The 18,659-nt window shown below is 37.0% G+C and overlaps 1 protein-coding gene across 1 annotated transcript in view; it reads right to left on the bottom strand.

Annotated features, from left to right (window-relative positions):
- Positions 1 to 3,790: 3,790 nt before the first annotated feature.
- ACOT12 (acyl-CoA thioesterase 12) overlaps positions 3,791 to 18,659 on the bottom strand; it is a 49,757-nt gene continuing 34,888 nt past the window's right edge. Inside the window, exons 12-15 of the mRNA XM_057740182.1 lie at positions 7,952 to 8,085; positions 6,101 to 6,229; positions 4,336 to 4,462; positions 3,791 to 4,067 (exon numbers count right to left, since the gene is read on the bottom strand). Of these exons, the coding sequence (XP_057596165.1) occupies positions 3,918 to 4,067; positions 4,336 to 4,462; positions 6,101 to 6,229; positions 7,952 to 8,085 (540 nt within the window). The 3' untranslated portion in view covers positions 3,791 to 3,917. The remainder of the gene's footprint in view (positions 4,068 to 4,335; positions 4,463 to 6,100; positions 6,230 to 7,951; positions 8,086 to 18,659) is intronic.

Below are 18,659 nucleotides of genomic sequence, written 5' to 3'. Positions count from 1 at the left end.
AAACAGCGTGAGTATCGTATCCACTTATTTGTGTTGCTTCTCTTTTCCCCTTAGTCCCCACAGGGTGACATGATGGGCTCAGGTGAATGCCGTAGACACAGCGGGTTTGTGTGACAGCTGAGGAACCCAGGGCTCAGCACTCTTTGAGCAAGTTGCAAACACTGTAGCACGTAGCAGATAAGCCAGTCTTTCTATGCCCAGAGAGTAAGCCATTACACTGAAGTCAAGCTGTGGTCACCTTGAGCTACTTAATTGCCTATGGAACTAGCCTATTGCCTATGGAGAAGTCTTGCAGGTTGGCACAGTCAGCAAGAATATGCAGAACCCCTGTGGGCCCATGGTGGACTGTCTGTCCCAGTAGTTACACTACCTTCAAATGGGTAAAATGAATCATGAACAAGCTTCATAGTTTACATTTTAATAATTTATTCTAAACCATAAAACGTATTCCTTAACATATACATTTTCAACATATATTTTCAAAACTACTCCTATAAATATACCAATAAAAATTTCCAAGTTTGTCTCTGAAATGTGCAATAAGAAATATGAACAGAACCATGGTATATATAAAAATACTCTGGATTTCTTTAGATTTTTATTAAAATTGTTCATTATTTTCTAGAGGTGTTTGAATGTAAGGGTAAACTATATTCTAAACTATACAGATCAATTTTCACATTTTTTTCTCTAGAATTCTTCTTTAAAAATACGATAGAAAAACTGAATACAGATCCGAAACTCAGTTGCATTAAAACCAGGAAGAATTAATAGGGAAGAGCTTCTTTTCTTAATCAAAAAGCTTTCAGTCCTGTTAGACGTACTTGAAAACCCTTACCATCAAGAAAGGTATGAAATCTTTAGTGTTCCTGGAGGATATTTTTACACTCCAAAGGAGAAAATAAGCACGAGTACATTTTTATGTTCCCTCTGCCTCCAGGGACTTGAGGGTGACGGCTGATGAACCAGCTTCACTGCTTATCCTTGGATCAATCGTGTTTGCTTTAAGTCAGGGCACCAAAGAAATCTGGAAAAAGCTGTCTTAATTCATCTCTCTTTAATTACCTCTCTATTCCAGCCTCTCCAGCATCTGCTTTTCCTGGAATGTGCCAGAAACATTCCCATCTCAAAGGCTTTGCCTGGGCTAGTCCTTCTGCAGGAAACATGCTAGATCCTTGTGGTTCAGTCGCTCTCTGCCTTCAGGTTTTCACTCCAGTGTCCCTCAATGGGGCCTACTCTGACCACCCTATCCACCAGGCCATCAATAACCAAAAGCCCAAATCCTGGATGTATATATATTGCTATATTCATTATAAAGATGTTACTATCTTTCAGTGTGAACCCCCAGCCCACACATACCTTGTTGTTTAACAAAAGCCATGTTTCATGGCAAAGAAAAATGTTATTAAAGTTTACATCTTTAACTTGCAGTGGCCTTAAGGGGTAGATGGGAAGCTTCACACTTCTGACCCCTGGTCCACATCCCTGCATTCCCAGGCACCCTCGTGGAACTCCTCACAAGGCCCCTCCAGCCCTGGCCCAGCTGGAACATGGGTTGTGGAGGTAAGGAGGGTGGAGTCTGAAAAGAGAACAGTCATTGGGGCTGAGCGACTCCAGGCTTGGGGCTGAGGGACTCCAGGCTTTGCACTGAGCCATAAACACTGGCCTCCCAGCCCCGGGGAGGGGGACCCAGAAGCAGTAGAAGCATTTTCCTGCTGTTTCTGGCAAGTGACCACCCTATTTAAAATATGAACAACCACCTCCAACACCTCCCCAGCACTCACATCGTTTACCCTGCTTTATTTTTCCATTTAATGCTTATCTCCTAAATATTCTATATTATTTATTTTATTTTATTGTGATGTGATCAGTATGCTTCTGTTCCTTGCTGTACCCACAGTGCCTAAAATTGTCTAACACGAAGTAGGTTCTTATTAAATATTCATTGAATGAGTGAAAGAGCAATCAAACACACTTCTATTAAAAAAGGAAATGTAAACCTAAGGGCTGTTGTTGAATTTTACAATAGGAATGCCTTAGAGTTGTGTCACGGTTTCAGGCCATAGGTTTTAAACTTTCTGCAATGCCCCAAATAGAGCCTGAATGCATTGGCATCTTTTCCAGTGTCACGCCCTTTTAAAGCCTCTTTGGTCCAGTAGTCTAAAAGTGAGCACTTCAGCATTGCTTCTGTTTTATGTTTTGGTTTTCTGGCCCTGAGGCATGTAGGATCTTAGCTCCCCTACCAGGGATCGGACCCGCACCCCCTGCATTGGAAGGCGAAGTCTTAACAACTGGACTGCCAGGGAAGTCCCAGGTCTTCAAATTAGGCCGTGATGACCACATGCAACTGATAATATTGAAATGGAGCTAGTGTGCCTGATGTTTAAATTTTATTCAATTTTAATTTAATTTAAATGATCACATGTAGCTAGTGGCTACCGTATTGGACAGTGCTGGTATAGACTAGGCCTATGTTGTAAGTTAGAGTGGGCAACATCTTTATGTCTAAAAGTGATCCAGCCAAAGTTAGTCTGTTACTTCAGCCTCACAATGTTTCTGTTTACTGTTCAGGAAAAAGTTTCCAAAAAAGAAAATAAATTCAGAGGTATAGGAGAGACAGAAGTCCGAGGTGTTTCAATTGTAGGAGAGGGCTGAAATTTTAGTATATAAAACTCTAGTGTGTGATAACCCTCTTTACTGCTCATTTTTTCACCTTTTTAAAAATCTAAAAATATTCTCAAAAATCTTTCCACTTTTACAGTGTAATGTGTAAGCATTTTAATGTACATATCCACTCTTCTTATTGTATATAAATGTTAATTCATAAAATTGGGGCACAGTCCAAAGTTCACATAAATGAAAACCTGCTGGCACAGATGAATAAAAATAGTTAAAACCAGATCTGGACAGAGGTAAAGATTTTTTCTTTTAAGAACTCTTATTGAGATACAATTGACATACAATAAACTGCATATATTTAAGGTGTACAATTTGATTTATTTTCTTATTATTTATATATATATGCCATCCCAATCTCCCAATTCCAGCGGTAAAGATTTGATAAACTAAAGCAGGATGTATCTAATCTCTTAAGTGCTCTAAACTCTAATGGAGAAGTCCTTCCACTTTTAAAAGTTATCCTGTAGAGGAAGCTAACTTGATGTATGCTGGTTTGTCTTATGAGTTAAGACAGATCACAGACAGAGTAAAATAATAAATGTTAAAGTCTAGGGAATAAAGTTCTCATGTAATGATTATGAAAGTAGAGCTCAGTTAATTCTTTCTCTACAATATCACATTTTGCAGGTACTTTGTGAGTGTATATAGTGCAATAGATACTAAATTGGTCAGCTACCTTGATATATGTTAAATGACACTAGGAAAGTAGTTCCTATTACTAAAGCTGATTGGATTCCATTATGTTTTAATGTCTTCCTAATTTAAAGCTCTAAAACATGTAATCCATCTTGTCAGATGTTCCTGACATACAGATACCTGCTGTACATGGAACAACCCCATACTATTAATCAACTAGCCAACTTATCATTTCTGACTTTATAAAATTTTATAAACTTTCAAAAAGAACATGTAGCTGAAAAATGTTTTGAGTATTTAAACCTAACTTACACCATTTTACAGAACACACTATTGCATATGAGAAATTTTCCATTGCCCGTGCCCTTGGAAGAGAGCAGAACCGCAGATGATCTAAAACAGAGTTTTAAAGCTCTTTTAATGTTAACCCAAATCACTGGTATTGGACTTGGATGCATTTTGTTTTTAACCTCTTTATAACTGCATTTTGCTTCAATCGATAGTAAATTATTTGTGGCCCGGAAGCTTGTCAAGTGTCAGGGCTAAGGGGGCTTGGAATTGAAAGTGGAAAATAAAATGACAGACAGTTTAAAGTTTATCATTTAAAATAGGCTTATCAACCCATCATCAGTAGTGTCCTCTATGAATTGTATACAGGAGGCTGCTGTCTCTTCAATGGATTTTGACCAGCCACCGAGATTTCCAGCAAAGTAAGGAAGGATGCTAGCAGAAATCTGGTTAAAGTAAGATACCTGTTTCAACAAAACAAAACAAAACAAAACAATATTTTAACTTCTTATTGACTTGGAGCTTTTTCAAGCAGCGATCTCAGTCTTATTGGTGTAGGGGAGGCTGTGACCCTAATCTTTTGGGAATGGATCTGAAAGGACGACCTTAGGATTCCCTGGTAGGTGTGGGTGGACACACATTGCAGAATTACAATCAATCAGTAAATCCAGGTAAAAGGTTTCTCTTTATCTGTAGGAGCAAATGAATCTGCAGATGTTTCATCAGACTTACGGTACATGAACTGCTGTCAATAGCACGGATGAGAAATCCGGCACATGTGATCTCACTTCTGACATACCGCGGAGAAGGTGGGACTGATGGCAGAATAATTGACCGCACTGCCACCGTGTAAGTGTGACTGAAAGATAAAAGGACATTTTCTAAGTTCTTGAGAAAAATGAAGAATAGTTGTTAGAAAATAAATTCCTACAGTTAATGCAACTTGTTTGTATAGTAGAAGTAAAACTATAGAGACCCAGATCATTTAGATGAGTGGTATGCATAAGAAAACATTCTCTATGCTGCATTCAAGTATTGCAAATAGTAATAAGGGCCATAGGTGTTTTCAGCCTAAGAATTACCTATACTTTGCACAACTCTGCAAAGCTGGAGTCAACCTCCAAACTAGTTTTTTTTTTTTGGTACCCTAAAGGGTTGTAATTTCAGTCTCTCTCTTTTTTTAATTTATTTTCTTTTTCTTATTTATTTATTTATTTGGTTGCACCAGGTCTTAGTTGTGACAGGCGGGCTCCTTAGTTGAGGCTCATGGGCTCCTTAGTAGTGGCTTGCCAGCTCCTTAGTTGTGGCTCATGGGCTCCTTAGTTGAGGCATGCGAACTCTTAGTTGCAGCATGCATGTGGGATCTAGTTCCCTGACCAGGGATCGAACCTGGGCCCCCTGCATTTGGGAGCGCAGAGTCCTAACCACTGTGTCACCAGGGAAGTCCTCTTCTTTTTTTTAATGAAAAAATAATACCATTGTTTTAAAGAACTGTCAAACAATAGAGAACCCTATACATTAGAACATAGAAGTCATCTTTTAGTCCACCCTAGCCATAATACATTCCGATCCTAGAGATGACCACATTATATTGTGACCCTCCAGATCTTTTTATAAATAGATAATATTTATGTAAGCAAATGGAGTATGAAGATTTTTAAATATATATAATCATTTTACAAATATTGGTCTATAATTTGATTTTTCACCTAATGATAAAGCTTTGGAGGTGTTTTTGTATCAATGCCTCTATAACTATTTCATCCTTTTTAATGCTGGTATAGTACTCTGTAGTATGGCTCTACCATAATTAATAAGATGGAGCTTCAGTTTATTTTTAATATCTTTGCCATAGTAAATTACACTACACTCAACATCCGTGTGTATTAATCCCACATGGGAAGGATCATTTCTGTAGGTCAGCTTTGACATCAGAAATAATGCTGGCCAGTTCCAGGGGTAGACCATAACTGCCCTGGCAGCTTCCACTTCTTATCCCTTTGAACTCCTGCTCTTGGGACCCTTCCCCTTAGAGCCTAGCCACTATTCTCTGAGAAGTCCAATGCCCATGGAAAAGCCATGAACAGACGCTCTAATTGATAGCCAGCTATTTTGGGTGTTTAGCACAGTTGACCCTTTGTAAATTCTGAACCGAAACCAATTCCTGGTGTTTTATTTGGCTTTCACTGCATTTTTACCAATAATGGAATGTTTCAAAGGTTTGCTAAATATCAGTTTTACATCTGCATAGAGCAAAAGGAAAGGGAACTGCTTTAGGAGTCTTGCATGATGCTTTGCACATGGCTGGCACTTAATAGACAATTGTTTTGTTTGTTTGTTTTAATGATAACTAAAGCCTCCTCTAGAAAAAATGCATATGAACATCATTCAAGACCAAAAATGCTTATTCCATTGACTTCCTTATTTTCATATCAACTTTTTCTTTCTACTCTATGCTATAAGACATCGCTATAACACTTGAATTACATGTACTCACCCATCTTTGAGAGGCCTTCTGCGTGAAACAAGTACTACCAAGTCTTTGGGTTTGTCATCATTCACCACAGGACAAGTGATATAATATATCTGATCATCTTCACTTACCCAGTCTATGACTTCACAGGACCTATGTAAATAGAAGTGACAGAAAGTCTACACTTTTCTACCTGGTAGAATAAGGCATTCCTTTCTTTTGTTTGTTTGCATAACTTCGTTACTGGTGTCCATATTCACCCTTCTGCTCACATAACCATCTCCCCAAAGCCAGCATCATTTCTTAAAGTCTGTTTTTAGAGTTGTTTGGACAGAAGGAGTAATTCAGTATATGATGAAGAGAATGCTGACTATCTGACTCTAAGGTCACTGCCTTCAACACTGCAGAGAAAGGTACGTTTCTTTTTTTCTACGAAATTATTTTTCTCTGGGATCATGTAATAATATTTTGAAGACTAGCAAATTATATGGACAATCTAAGGACTCTGAGGTAAAGGAATATGGTATATTGGGAAAGAACACTAAGGTAGGAATCAAACAACTTGCCTTTGAGTCCCAGGTTGCTACTTAGAAGCTATGTTTTGTTAGGCAAGTCACTTTTTTTTTTCATCTATAAAATGTAGATAATAATACCTATGGGGTTATTGTGAGGATTAAATGAAAGCACCTGGTATAGTACCTGAATCATGATAGATGCACAAAAAAAGTAAGTGGAATTAGAATTCATTCATTCATTCATTCAAGTTCAATTAGGCTGGAATGTCAGGTGGTATAATAATGGGAGAAACATTTGAAAAGAGCAGCAAAGGTTAGGCATTATTCTTGGTAAAAACTTTGTACTTATAGAGTGTCTACAAAGATCAATGCAAGAAAATTGTCAAGTGTTTCCTCTTCTCTTGGAATGTTTATTATGGTAATGTTAACCAGGATGTATCATTCTGGCATCCATGCGAATACAACACATGAGCCCAGAGATGTTTCACTTTAGTGGTATTCAATTGTCTATTTATTACATGCTGTTAATCTCTGTGAGATTTGGACATTTAAAAGATGAAACTCTACCTCGTTCAAATTAGGAATTAAATGGTATAATAGGTATAATCTTACCAATCCTTTCCTTCAAGCAAAGTGTCCATGAGGCATGGGCTCTGCAGCCCAGGAGCTGGGACTCCTTGGAGAAAGGGGTGTTACCCTGACAGTGCAGTTGACAAGGTGCACAGCTCTACATTTCAGGAAAGGAGGGAGAGTGCAGAAGATTGGATTAGGGATGTGGGAGACAGGAAGTAACAGAAGAGATGTAGGCTGACAGGAGATCAGACATGGAGAACAGGAAGGAATATACTCACACAGCTGGTTCTCCCAGCTTCTCACCAGCGAGTGTTGCTTCACAGAAAAAGAAGAGACTACCAATTAAAGATCAAGAGTGGGAAGTTGGAGGGACAATTTGATAATCACTTCCTCAAGAGCAATAAGACTGTATTAAAGTACAAGAGTGTGGAATTCGGAGCCTGACAGACTTTGGTTCCAATTCAGGTTCCATTGCTTAACTGCCTAAATAATGTTGGCAAGTCTTGGGACCTCTCTCTTGTTAAATGAGAATAATATCAACTTTGAAGAGTTGTTGAAACGATTACAATAGATGTAGGTAAAGTATGTCAACTCAATATAGATGAAAAATAGATGATTATAATAATTTTTGTGTCTCTCAATAGTACCAGATTGTTTTCCATGCAGAGCAAGCTTTAGCAAATACTTTTTAATTAATAAAACAATGGGTCATGCATCGGGCAATGTGGGAGTCATCTTTTACTCGATGTCAGGGTTGAATAATAAAATATTTTAAATTTATTCTTACATGCAGTGGGGGTCCCACAAAGGTCGCTTGGTAAAGTCCGACAAGAGATGATAAGCCAAGTGTGCTGGTCTTTCCACATGCTTTTCAACTGAAATAGATAAAATATCTTGCTCTTCCAGAGTATATATTTTTATCTAAAAGAAAATAACAAGAAAAAATAAATTACATAAGAACAATAGATGTTTTTACATTAAAAACCACAGGCAAATATACGTAGTCATAGGCTGATTGCACTAGCTAGGGCATCTAGGCAGCTGGATAAAGAAGCCAAATGATGGCAATTTCACTTTATATCTAGAGCTCAGACCAGGATGCTATGCTCCTGTGTCATCTAAACAATATGTGACTTGGGGGTGGGTTATTTAATTATTGTACAGTAGTTTTTCTCATGAAAAATAAAGAACATAAGGCTTTCTCTCTTTATCTCTTTGTGATATTTCCCTGCCTCTATCCAGGAACAACAGAAAATATAACCAGACTATTGGGCAAATCAGTGCTTCATTTTCCCCTAAGACCTTGGAGGCAAGGCTGTTACAGCCTAGCATACTTTCCCAGAACGTCAGGCGTGCCTTCATGTGGGCTTGAGGGGGCGCAGGAAGTAAGCCAACACCCTCAAACCAACTCAAACTCTCAACAGGGCCACTGAAGCACCTTGTTTCTTCAGCAAAAAGCATTCTTTCATTTGTGAATCACAAGGGCTCATCTTCCTGGGCCAATTCCTGGGTTTCTAGTGCTTATTATTCCTTAGATAAGAGGAGACTTGTCTTGGGGATCAATTTGACATATACATAAACATTAATGTATCCCTTGTTACTCTGAAGTTTCCTTCTGCTGTGCACTGGCCAGTAACCAGAGGCGTGTGTTCAGCTAAGAGCACATTTCTTTTTTTTGTTGTTGTTGGCACATGGTCTTAGTTGCTCTGTGGCATGTGGGATCTTCCTGGAGCTGGGATCGAACCCATGACCTCTGCATTGTCAGGCGGATTCTTAACCACTGCGCCACCTAGGAAGCCCTAAGAGCACATTTCTATTCTGCCCATTTTCTCCATCTCTTTCAGGGTGCTTGGAAGGTAGTGTTGAAATTTGCCATCTTATAATCATTCCCATGACAACAAGCTGTGAGAAGACAAACACGGCGTAAGACTTCACTGCAAGAATCAAACAGATGGAAAAATCAAGCTGCAAGGGAGAAAACCTTTATTTAAAAATAAATATCTTTAAGAAGAGAAGGATGAAATGAGAAACTGACTAAAAGCAGCTTAGAAAGGTAAGAAGTAACTATTTGCTTATGCCATTTTACCTCTCCAACTGACCTCAGTTCCAAGCCTGTCTTTAAATTGAATCTGCAAAGGAGGGCATGATGTAGGCTGTGGGCACTTATCACACAGAAAGAAAAGCATGAATGCAGCTCTGGTTGGTGGCTGAGACTCACCTCAGCATAGTCATGCCTACCTTTGCCCCCGAACAGCAGAAGTAGAAGGAGGTTCATTGGTGTAAATCCAGAGGGAAGTCACTTTATCAAAGCCTGGTGTCCGTGTAGCTCTTAGCCAGCCTGATGGGGCTGTGCAATCTCAGAGGAGGTAAGGGCAGGTGGCCAGAGTGAATTCCACCACCTCAATCAGATTCTGACCTTGGGGCAACCATGGTCAACCTTGGTGGAACCAGAGTGGAGTGCGATGTAACATTGGACTGAGCACTTTTTAAGGGTTCAGTTGTGTTCCCCTAATGCATATGTTAAGGTCCTAACACCCAGTAGCTCAGAATGTGACCTTATTTGGAAATAGGGTCATTGGAGGTATAAGTCAAGATGAGGTTATACTGCAGTAGAAGGGACCCCTAATCCAATATGACTGGTGTCCTTAAAAAGGGGCACTGTGGACACATAAACATACACACACACACAGGGAGAACCCCATATGAAGATGAAGGCAGAGGTCAGGTGATGCTTCCACAGTCCAAGGAATGCCAGAGATTGCCAGCAAAGCACTGCAAGTGAGGGGAACAGATTCTTGCTCACTCCCTCAGAAGGAGCTAACACTGCCAACACCTTGATTTCAGACTTGCAGCTTTCATAACTGCGAGACACCCAGTTTGTGGTACTGTTATGGCAGCCCTAGGAAACTATCACAGCGCTTTTCTAGGAAGCTGCTCCACAGGTTGCAGACACATGCTGCTGCTTCGTATCCTGGAGCCAAAACAAACTTCACGCTGCTTAGCCATAATTAAGTTCTGCCCTTACAAAGCTCACTGGACTTATCCGGGGCCAAGTACAGTGTTGGATGAGTGAATGATATTTTGATCCTTTCCCCAAAGGTAAAAGAAGCAGATAGATAGTCCTTAACACTTTGCTATCAGAGTCAATGACATTGATGCAGACAAAGCAGACATGGAAAGGCAGCAGCTGATGTTGGTTCTCTTTAAATCCTACTATTTTAGGAAAGCCAGCTTTTGCTTAGTGGAAAAATTCTCCAAGACTAACTCTCCAAGAAAACAAGTTCCCTTTCATGTTTGGAAGAATAGGTTAAATTCCATTTGTCATCTCAAACGTTTTATCATTTGGTGCCTGGAGAATTTTATTCTATGAAATAAAGCTTATGCTAGGCTCAAAGTCTGCTGGAACTTGTTAACGTTTTATTAATGGTATATTTTTTCCATTCCAATAAGATTCTGTTTAATGGGTTTGGCTCTTATACAAATAGCACAAGAGGAAATAACTCAAAGTTTTAGAATTTTATACTATCTGTTGACAGATATGTTATTGAGACTATATTGTGGGAAGGAGGACAAAACTGGTTTTTAAAGAGTCATGGGGAGAGTAGAGTCCTTGGAGGTCGATTACCCCCGGGCTAAGGGAAGGAGACATGATCAGGTGGAGCTCTGCGAACAGCCCCTCCCCAGCTTCAATGAGAATAGCTCTCCTCTGGTCTGTTTCCTGTGGGTTTTGTCCTGTGTGAAGGTTTTCGCAAGATCCCTGCCATTCTGGCTTCCAGTACACTCTCAGCTACTCCTATCAGGCCAGTCTCTTACCCATGCTAATTTCCACCAGGAAGGTTTGGCTCAAGCTACTCACTGCCTAGAAAGTCCCCTTTACCCCTCCAGCAATTTACCCTTACACTATACTATCTTCAAGGAGGAAAGAATCAACTCTTCTCCAAAGCTGTCTCTACACAACTGTCTTCCCTGAATTTGAATTGCCTAAGAGCTGACCTTTGTGGTTTAAATACTACAGTCTCTCACTTGTTTATAAACTACCTTAAAATTATCCTTCAGCTGTGGTATGTATATGTGTGATGTTTTCAAAATAGACTATAAGCTCCTTTTAGATGAGGGCTTATCTTTTGCTCCTTGTATTACTGCTATTATTAATTCCAACACTATACATTGAAAATGAAATATGGGTTAAAATAGTAAGTACTGCCCAATTTCATTATAAATACTAGGAATTTTAGAATTTTGCCATCTATTAAAATTTATATTGAAATAAGTATAGATTTTTTTTTTTAATTTATTTATTTTATTTATTTATTGGCTGCATTGGGTCGTCGTTGTTGCACATGGGCTTTTCTCTAGTTGCTGAGAGCGGGGGCTACTCTATGTTGTGGTGCGCGGGCTCCTCATAGCCGTGGCTTCTCTTGTTGCGGAGCACGGGCTGTAGGCACGCGGGCTTCAATAGTTGTGGCACACGGGCTCAATAGTTGTGGCTCACAGGCTGTAGAGCACAGGCTCAATAGTTGTGGCGCACGGGCTTAGTTGCTCCGTGGCATGTGGAATCTTCCCAGAGCAGGGCTCGAACCGGTGTCCCCTACATTGGCAGGCAGATTCTTAACCACTGCGCCACCAGGGAAGTCCAAGTATAGATTTTTTAAACCCGAAATAAGTATAATTTTTAACAGACATTTGTAAGAATTTATTCAGAAGAACAAATACTGTATGCTAACTCATATATACGGAATCTAAAAAAATAATGGTACTGATGAACCCAGTGACAGGGCAAGAATAAGGATGCAGATGCAGAGAATGGACTGGAGGTCACGGGGTTGGGGGGGTGGGGGGTGTAGGGGAAGCTGGGACGAAGTGGGAGAGTAGCATAGACATATATACACTACCAACTATAAAATAGATAGCTAGTGGGAAGTTGCTGTATAGCAAAGGGAGATCAACTCGATGATGGGTGTTGCCTTAGAGGGCCAGGACAGGGAGGGTGGGAGGAAGCTGCGGGAGGGAGGGGATATGGGGATGTATGTATAAATACAGCTGATTCACTTTGGTGTACCTCAAAAGCTGGTACAAGAGTGTAAGGCAATTGTATTCCAATAAAGAGCTTAAAAAAAAAAGAATTTATTCACCTAAAAGGTGACAGAAAAAAATAAGTGAGCTGTATTTTATTTTTTTTATGTTTAAAAAAATATTTTAATAAACATATTCAGAGTGGCAGACAGGGAAAAGGGGAAGGGAATTATTTTACAGTGCAAAATTACTATGCATAAATTTAAAAACATCTAATTCATAATTTTAAATGCCTATTTAAATATTACTTCAAATACATTTTAAAGCTCAACAGATTTGTGTTGAACTGAGTTGCAAAGTTTGAACTCTATTTGAAAACATATCATAAAACAGAATACCATTCTAAATGAAGATGATGCTTTACTGGGGGTAGATATGGGGTGAGGGAGACTAAGTAACTATTAAGGAAGGCTTCTTTTCCCAATGCAATTTGTCAAGAGTTCAAGAGTTACAAAATGTACTAAATCTTAAGCAAATTAAATTCATGATATTACTAAAAATTTTTAAAGTAGTGCAATGATTTGTCAAGTTATAGTGGCTGCATTATGAAGAACAAAGTACTATGTGAAATACCTGTATAAACATAAAATTCAGTTAAATATTTTTCTATGAAAAGCTGAGCATTATGTATTATAATAGTGGAATGTCTTTCATTAGGCATACTTTAAAAAGATAAGATTAAGAAAAGTAGAATTTCCTAACATGTATATAACACGTGCCATATTTGCAAACATGCCTGAGAATTTATTTTAAATTTTCCTGTAATATTAGTTTGCAAGAACTTCACAAACCTGCAAAGAAATTGCATCTTTTAAAAGAAGGTGAAAATGGCGACTCTAATATTGCAACAATTTTAAAAAGTACATCATCACTATTTCTATAGATCATCTTTGACAAAGAGCTAGGATACTTTGGATCCATATAGTAAAATCTGATTTAGAAAATGGATTGTGACCATCTGCTAAAGCTGCCATTCTGGATAAATTAATGTTCTAGGTAAAACAAAAACAACAAAAAGTTCATGCTTCTCAACACTTCCACCCAAATGATATACTTGAATATGTACGTAACAACAGTGAATCTACACTATATGAAATCAAGTGTTGTAAAGTGGCTTTTAACACTGTTTGGGGAAAAAAGTTGTTCACATTGGTGGAGGGAAGCAGTCTGAACATAGATTAACTGTAATACTTCATGGGGAATAACGCCTAAACCATAATTTCTCAGTGTAAACCTCTACTCAATTTTATTAGACAGTTGAGCCATTAAAAACAAGACCACAGAAGATTTCTTTTAAAAAGGCATTGGCTCTTTGATGGCTGAAAATGAATCAGTAGAAGCATTTGGGATATGCCTATGTGATAAAAAAAACAAGAATAGTTAATCTTTTATAAAAGTTTGGATATAGTTTGGTCTATCAGTTGTATAAAACTACATTCTTTAAGCAAGGATTTTGCACTAAAAATAAAATGGCACTCCTGCAAGGCTAGGCAATGGATGATCCTATTTGTAATCACAGACAGCAATGGTTACTGAATATCTTATTTTCACTTTGGAAATACACTATCAAATCTGAAAAGCTGGATTGTAACTGGAAGTCTAAAAACTTCTAACTTTATCACTTTTCCCTTTGCCTGCCAACTTCTTGTATGTGCCAATATCTAAGTATCACTTGACATTTCCCCCTGTTTATTTAATGCAAAAATGGGAAATTTTATAATGCATATAAAAATAATTGAACAGGATTCTGGTCAGCATGATACATTTAAGCAGTTAAGCCAACATTAAACTTTTGCTTCAGAAATAATTTTGAAAATTATAGCAAATGCAAAACAATGTGATCTAAGTATCATGCTTAATTTCAGAGTTATCAAACTATTTGTCCTTAAGTAGAAACTTGGAAAGACACATGTTCACAATCCTTTATGAATGCTTTTACCACCTAGTGAGCTGTATTTTAAAATTAAAAGCATATAATGGGTGAAGGTGGTTTAGAAAAAGCATATAAAAGTTTTAAAAAGTGGGAGAGAAGAGGGGGATAACTCAGAAAGGAAAAAAATTAGATTTTTATTATAATCTAAAAAAAGAAGGGTTTCAAATTCAACAAAAATAACATAAGAATGTTTCCTTAATTATACAATGTTCTCTAATAAGTATCTGTACAAAAGTTAAGAATTAATTATTGATGGCTCTCCTTGGACACAAGCAAATACACATTTATTTGTTTAGGTTGGTTTCTGGCAGCAAACTCCTAAAGAACTGAAATTTTAATGTTCTCTGACTTCACTAAATATGTTCTTGTCCTTCATTCCAGACATGAGTTTGTCCTTTGCTATGCTGCTCATGAATGCTCAGATGCCAGCAATGATGCAAGAAGAAGATTTCACATTAGTAAAAGAAAACAGTGTTGAAGCAGTTTTTGTGAGGGAGAAATAAAAGCAAGTCACTTTGTTATGTTAAACCTGTGTTTCTGCATCACTGAATCAAACAAAGATGGAAACCTAACTGTATCCAAAGAAGGTAAGGAAGACCCCGAAAGGATTCAGAAGTGAGCACCAAAACATAATAAAAATGAACAACTAAAGCCAAAAACATGCAGAGGAGGTCAAAGTCAGAGTTGAAAACAATCAATGAAGTGTCTGAATTTGCTTCGATTTCAGGGTAAGTGACCATATAACTTATTGTCCAAACTGGAGCACTTAGGCACTGTTAATAATTACAATGGGAAAACCAGGGCTGTCTCAGGAAAACCAGAATATATGGTAATCCTATTTTAAAAACTACTGTTTCATTGATGATGAAAAACAGTACACATTGAAACATGAGCATAAACAAAGTGTCAGCATTATTGAGCATCTCCTGAAGGCCAGGCAGTGCTGTATTCTGGGACTATAGTGGTGAACAAAATAGTCCTCAAAGAACTTATAATCTATTTAGTGTGGGCACCAGCTTCAAAGCGTCTCCTGATATACCTCTGAAATTAAGTAAAATTAAAATCAAAATAATATACATTTATTTAAATGTGATGACATGAAAAACATTGTAAAAGGTGTTGAGATGCGAAGATGTCAAGACAAGGCTTCTTTCTTAGGACATTTATAATCTAGTTAGGGGAAAAGACCATGTGTAAAAAGTTAAATTACTATGTAAGACAAATATTAATTCAATGTAGCTATGGGAGAAATGTCATGACAATAATTAATTGATGAGTTAATCATAAAGAGGTAACTGTTAAAGGAATTCCTAGAGGGATAAGTTCCTTCAGTCAGGGGTGATTGGCTTTATGGAGAAGCGCTTGTCCTGGGTCTTGAAGACCAGGTAGAACTGGGGTAGATAAAGAGGAGAGGGAGAGAGAGATGGAGTATGAGAACTAAGCTCAGAGGTAGGGATGTGCAGGGTGATTTGAAGGACCCTAAATCAGCCAGTGTGGAGGATAGAGACAGGACTGGAAAGATATTTGACTCTTAAAAACATTTCCCCCAAAGATTTTTTTACCTTTTAAAAAATTGAAATATAGTTTATTTGCAATATTAGTTTCAGGTGTATAATATAGTAATTTAATGTTTTTATAGATTATATGCCTATATATATGAATATATATGAATAAATATATGTGTGTATATATATATATATATATATATATATATATACTTATACACTAGATATATACCCAGTAGTAGAATTGCTGGATCATATGATTGTTCTGTTTGTAGTTCTTTGAGGAGCCTCTATACTTTTTTACATAGTGGCTGTACCAGTCTACATTCCCACAGTGTACTAGGGTTCCCTTTTCTCCACATCTTCACCAATATTTGTTATTTGTGGTTTTTTGATGATAGCCATTCTGACAGGTGTAAGGTGATAACTCATTGTGGTTTTGATTTGTATTTCTCTGATGATTAGGACGTTGAGCATCTTTTCATGTGCCTGTTAGCCACCTGTATGTCTTTGGAAAAATGTCTATTCACGTCTTCTGCCCATTTTTTTTTTTTTTTTGATATTGAGTTGTATGAACTGTTTATATATTTTGGAGGTTAACCCCTTATCAGTCATATCATTTGCAGGTATTTTCTTCCATTCAGCAGGTTGTTTTTTCATCTTGTTGTTGGTTTCCCCTCCTGTGAAAAAGCTTTTAAGTTTAGGTCCCATTTGTTTTGTTTTTGGTTTTGTTGCTGTTTTTTTGCTTCTGTTTCCTTTGCCTTAGGAGACAGATCCAAAAAAAAATTGCTATAATTTATTTCAAAGAGTTTTTCACCTATGTTTTCTGCTGGGAGTTTTATGGTTTCCAGTCTTAGGTCTTTAATCTATTCTGAGTTTATTTTTATATATGGTGTGAGAAAATGTTCTAATTTCATTCTTTTACATGTAGTTGCCCAGTTTTCCCAGCATCACTTATTGAAGAGTTTCCCAATTGTATATTCTTGATCTCTTGTCATAAATTAATTGACCATAGTGTGTGGGTTTATTTGAGGGCTCTCTTATTTTGTCCTATTGTTGTATATGTCTGTTTTTGTGCCAGTACCATGCTGTTTTTTATTACTGTAGCTTTGTAATATACTCTGAAGCCAGGGAATGTGATAACTCCAGCTTTGTTCTTTTTTTCTCAAGATTGATTTGGATGTTTGGGGTCTTTTCTGGTTCCATATACATTTTAGAATTATTTGTTCTAGTTCTTTTAAAAATGTCATGGGTATTTTGGTAGAGTTTGTATTAAATCTGTAGATCACTTTGGTAGTATGGTCATTTTAACAATATTAATTCTTCCAATCCATGAACACAGAATATCTTTCCATTTCTTTTATGTCATTTTCAAATTCCTTCATCAATGTTTCATAGTTTTCAGAGAATATATTTTTCACCTGCTTGGTTAAGTTTATTCCTAGGTATGTTATTCTTTTTTATGTGACTTTACTGGGATTGTTTTCTTTTGTCTTTCTGATACTTCATTATTAGTGTACAGAAAAGCAATAGATTTCTATATATTAGTCTTGTATCCTGCAACTTTTCCTGAATTCATTTATTAGTTCTAATAGTTTTTTGCTGTTGTTGTTGGAGAATTTAGGGCTTTTTTAAAATATACTATCATGTTGTCTGAAAATAGTGACAGTTTTACTTCTTCCCTTCCAATTTGGATGTCTTTTATTTCTTGTCTGATTACTGTGGCTAGGACTTCTAATACTATGTTAAATAGAAAGGGTGTTTATTTCTGATTTTAGAGGAAAAAACTTTCAGTTTTTCACTATTGAGTATGATATTAGCTATGATTTTATCATATATGGTCTTTATTATATTGAGATATGCTCTCTCTATACCAATTCGGATGAGAGTTATTATCATGAATGGATGTTGAATTTTGTTAAATGCTTTTTCTGCATTCATTGAGACGATCATGTAATTTTTGTCCTTCCTTTTGTTAATGTGGTATATCACATGGACTGATTTGCAAATACTAAACCATTATTGCATCCCTTGAATAAATCCCACTTGATCATGGTGTATAACCCTTTTTATAAATTGTTGGATTCAGCTTGCTAATATTTTGTTGAGGATTTTTGCATCTATATTGATCAGAAATATTGGCCTGTAATTTCCTTTTTTTGGAGTGTCTTTGTCTGGTTTTGGTATTAGGGTAATGCTGGCCTCATAAAATGAATTTGGGAGTGTTCCCTCATCTTCAATTTTTTGGAATAGTTTGAGAATGTTAGGTATTATCTTTTCTTTACATGTTTGGTAAAATTCCCCTGTGAAGCAGTCCAGTCCTGGACTTTTGTTTGCTGGAATTTTTTTGATTACTAATTCTAGTTCACTGTTTGTTCAGAATGTCTGTTTCTCCCTGATTCAGTCTTGGAAGGTTGTGTGTTTCTAGAAATTTATTCATTTCTTCTAGGTCGTCCAGTTTGTTGGCATATAAATGTTTGTGATATTCTCTTATGATTTTTTTGTGTCTCTGTGATATCTGTTGTAATTTCTCCTCTTTAATTTCTTATTTTGTTTATTTGGGTCCTCCCTCTTTTTTCCTTGATCAGTCTGGCTAAAGGCTTAGGAATTTTGTTTATCTTTTCAAAAAAACCAGCTCTTGGTTTCATTGATATTTTCAGTTGTTTTTTGGTCTGTATTTTATTTACATTATTATTATTTATTTTCCTTTATTATTTTCTTCTTTCTGTTGACTTTGAGCTTTGCTCTTCTTTTTCTAAATCCCTTAAATTGTAGGATAGGTTGTTTATCTGAAAATATTCTTGTTTCTTGAGGTAAGCTTGTATCACTATGAACTACCATCTTAGAACTGCTTTTGTTGCATCCCATAGATTTTGGAAAGTTGTGTTTACATTTTCATTTGTCTTGAGGTATTTTCTGATTTCCTCTTGGATTTCTTCATTGACCCTTGGTTTGTTAATAACATGTTGTTTAGTCTCCACATA

This window comes from Hippopotamus amphibius, chromosome 1 (assembly GCF_030028045.1).
Source record: "Hippopotamus amphibius kiboko isolate mHipAmp2 chromosome 1, mHipAmp2.hap2, whole genome shotgun sequence".
NCBI lineage: Eukaryota > Metazoa > Chordata > Mammalia > Artiodactyla > Hippopotamidae > Hippopotamus > Hippopotamus amphibius.
This window is presented reverse-complemented; position numbering and strand designations above follow the sequence as displayed.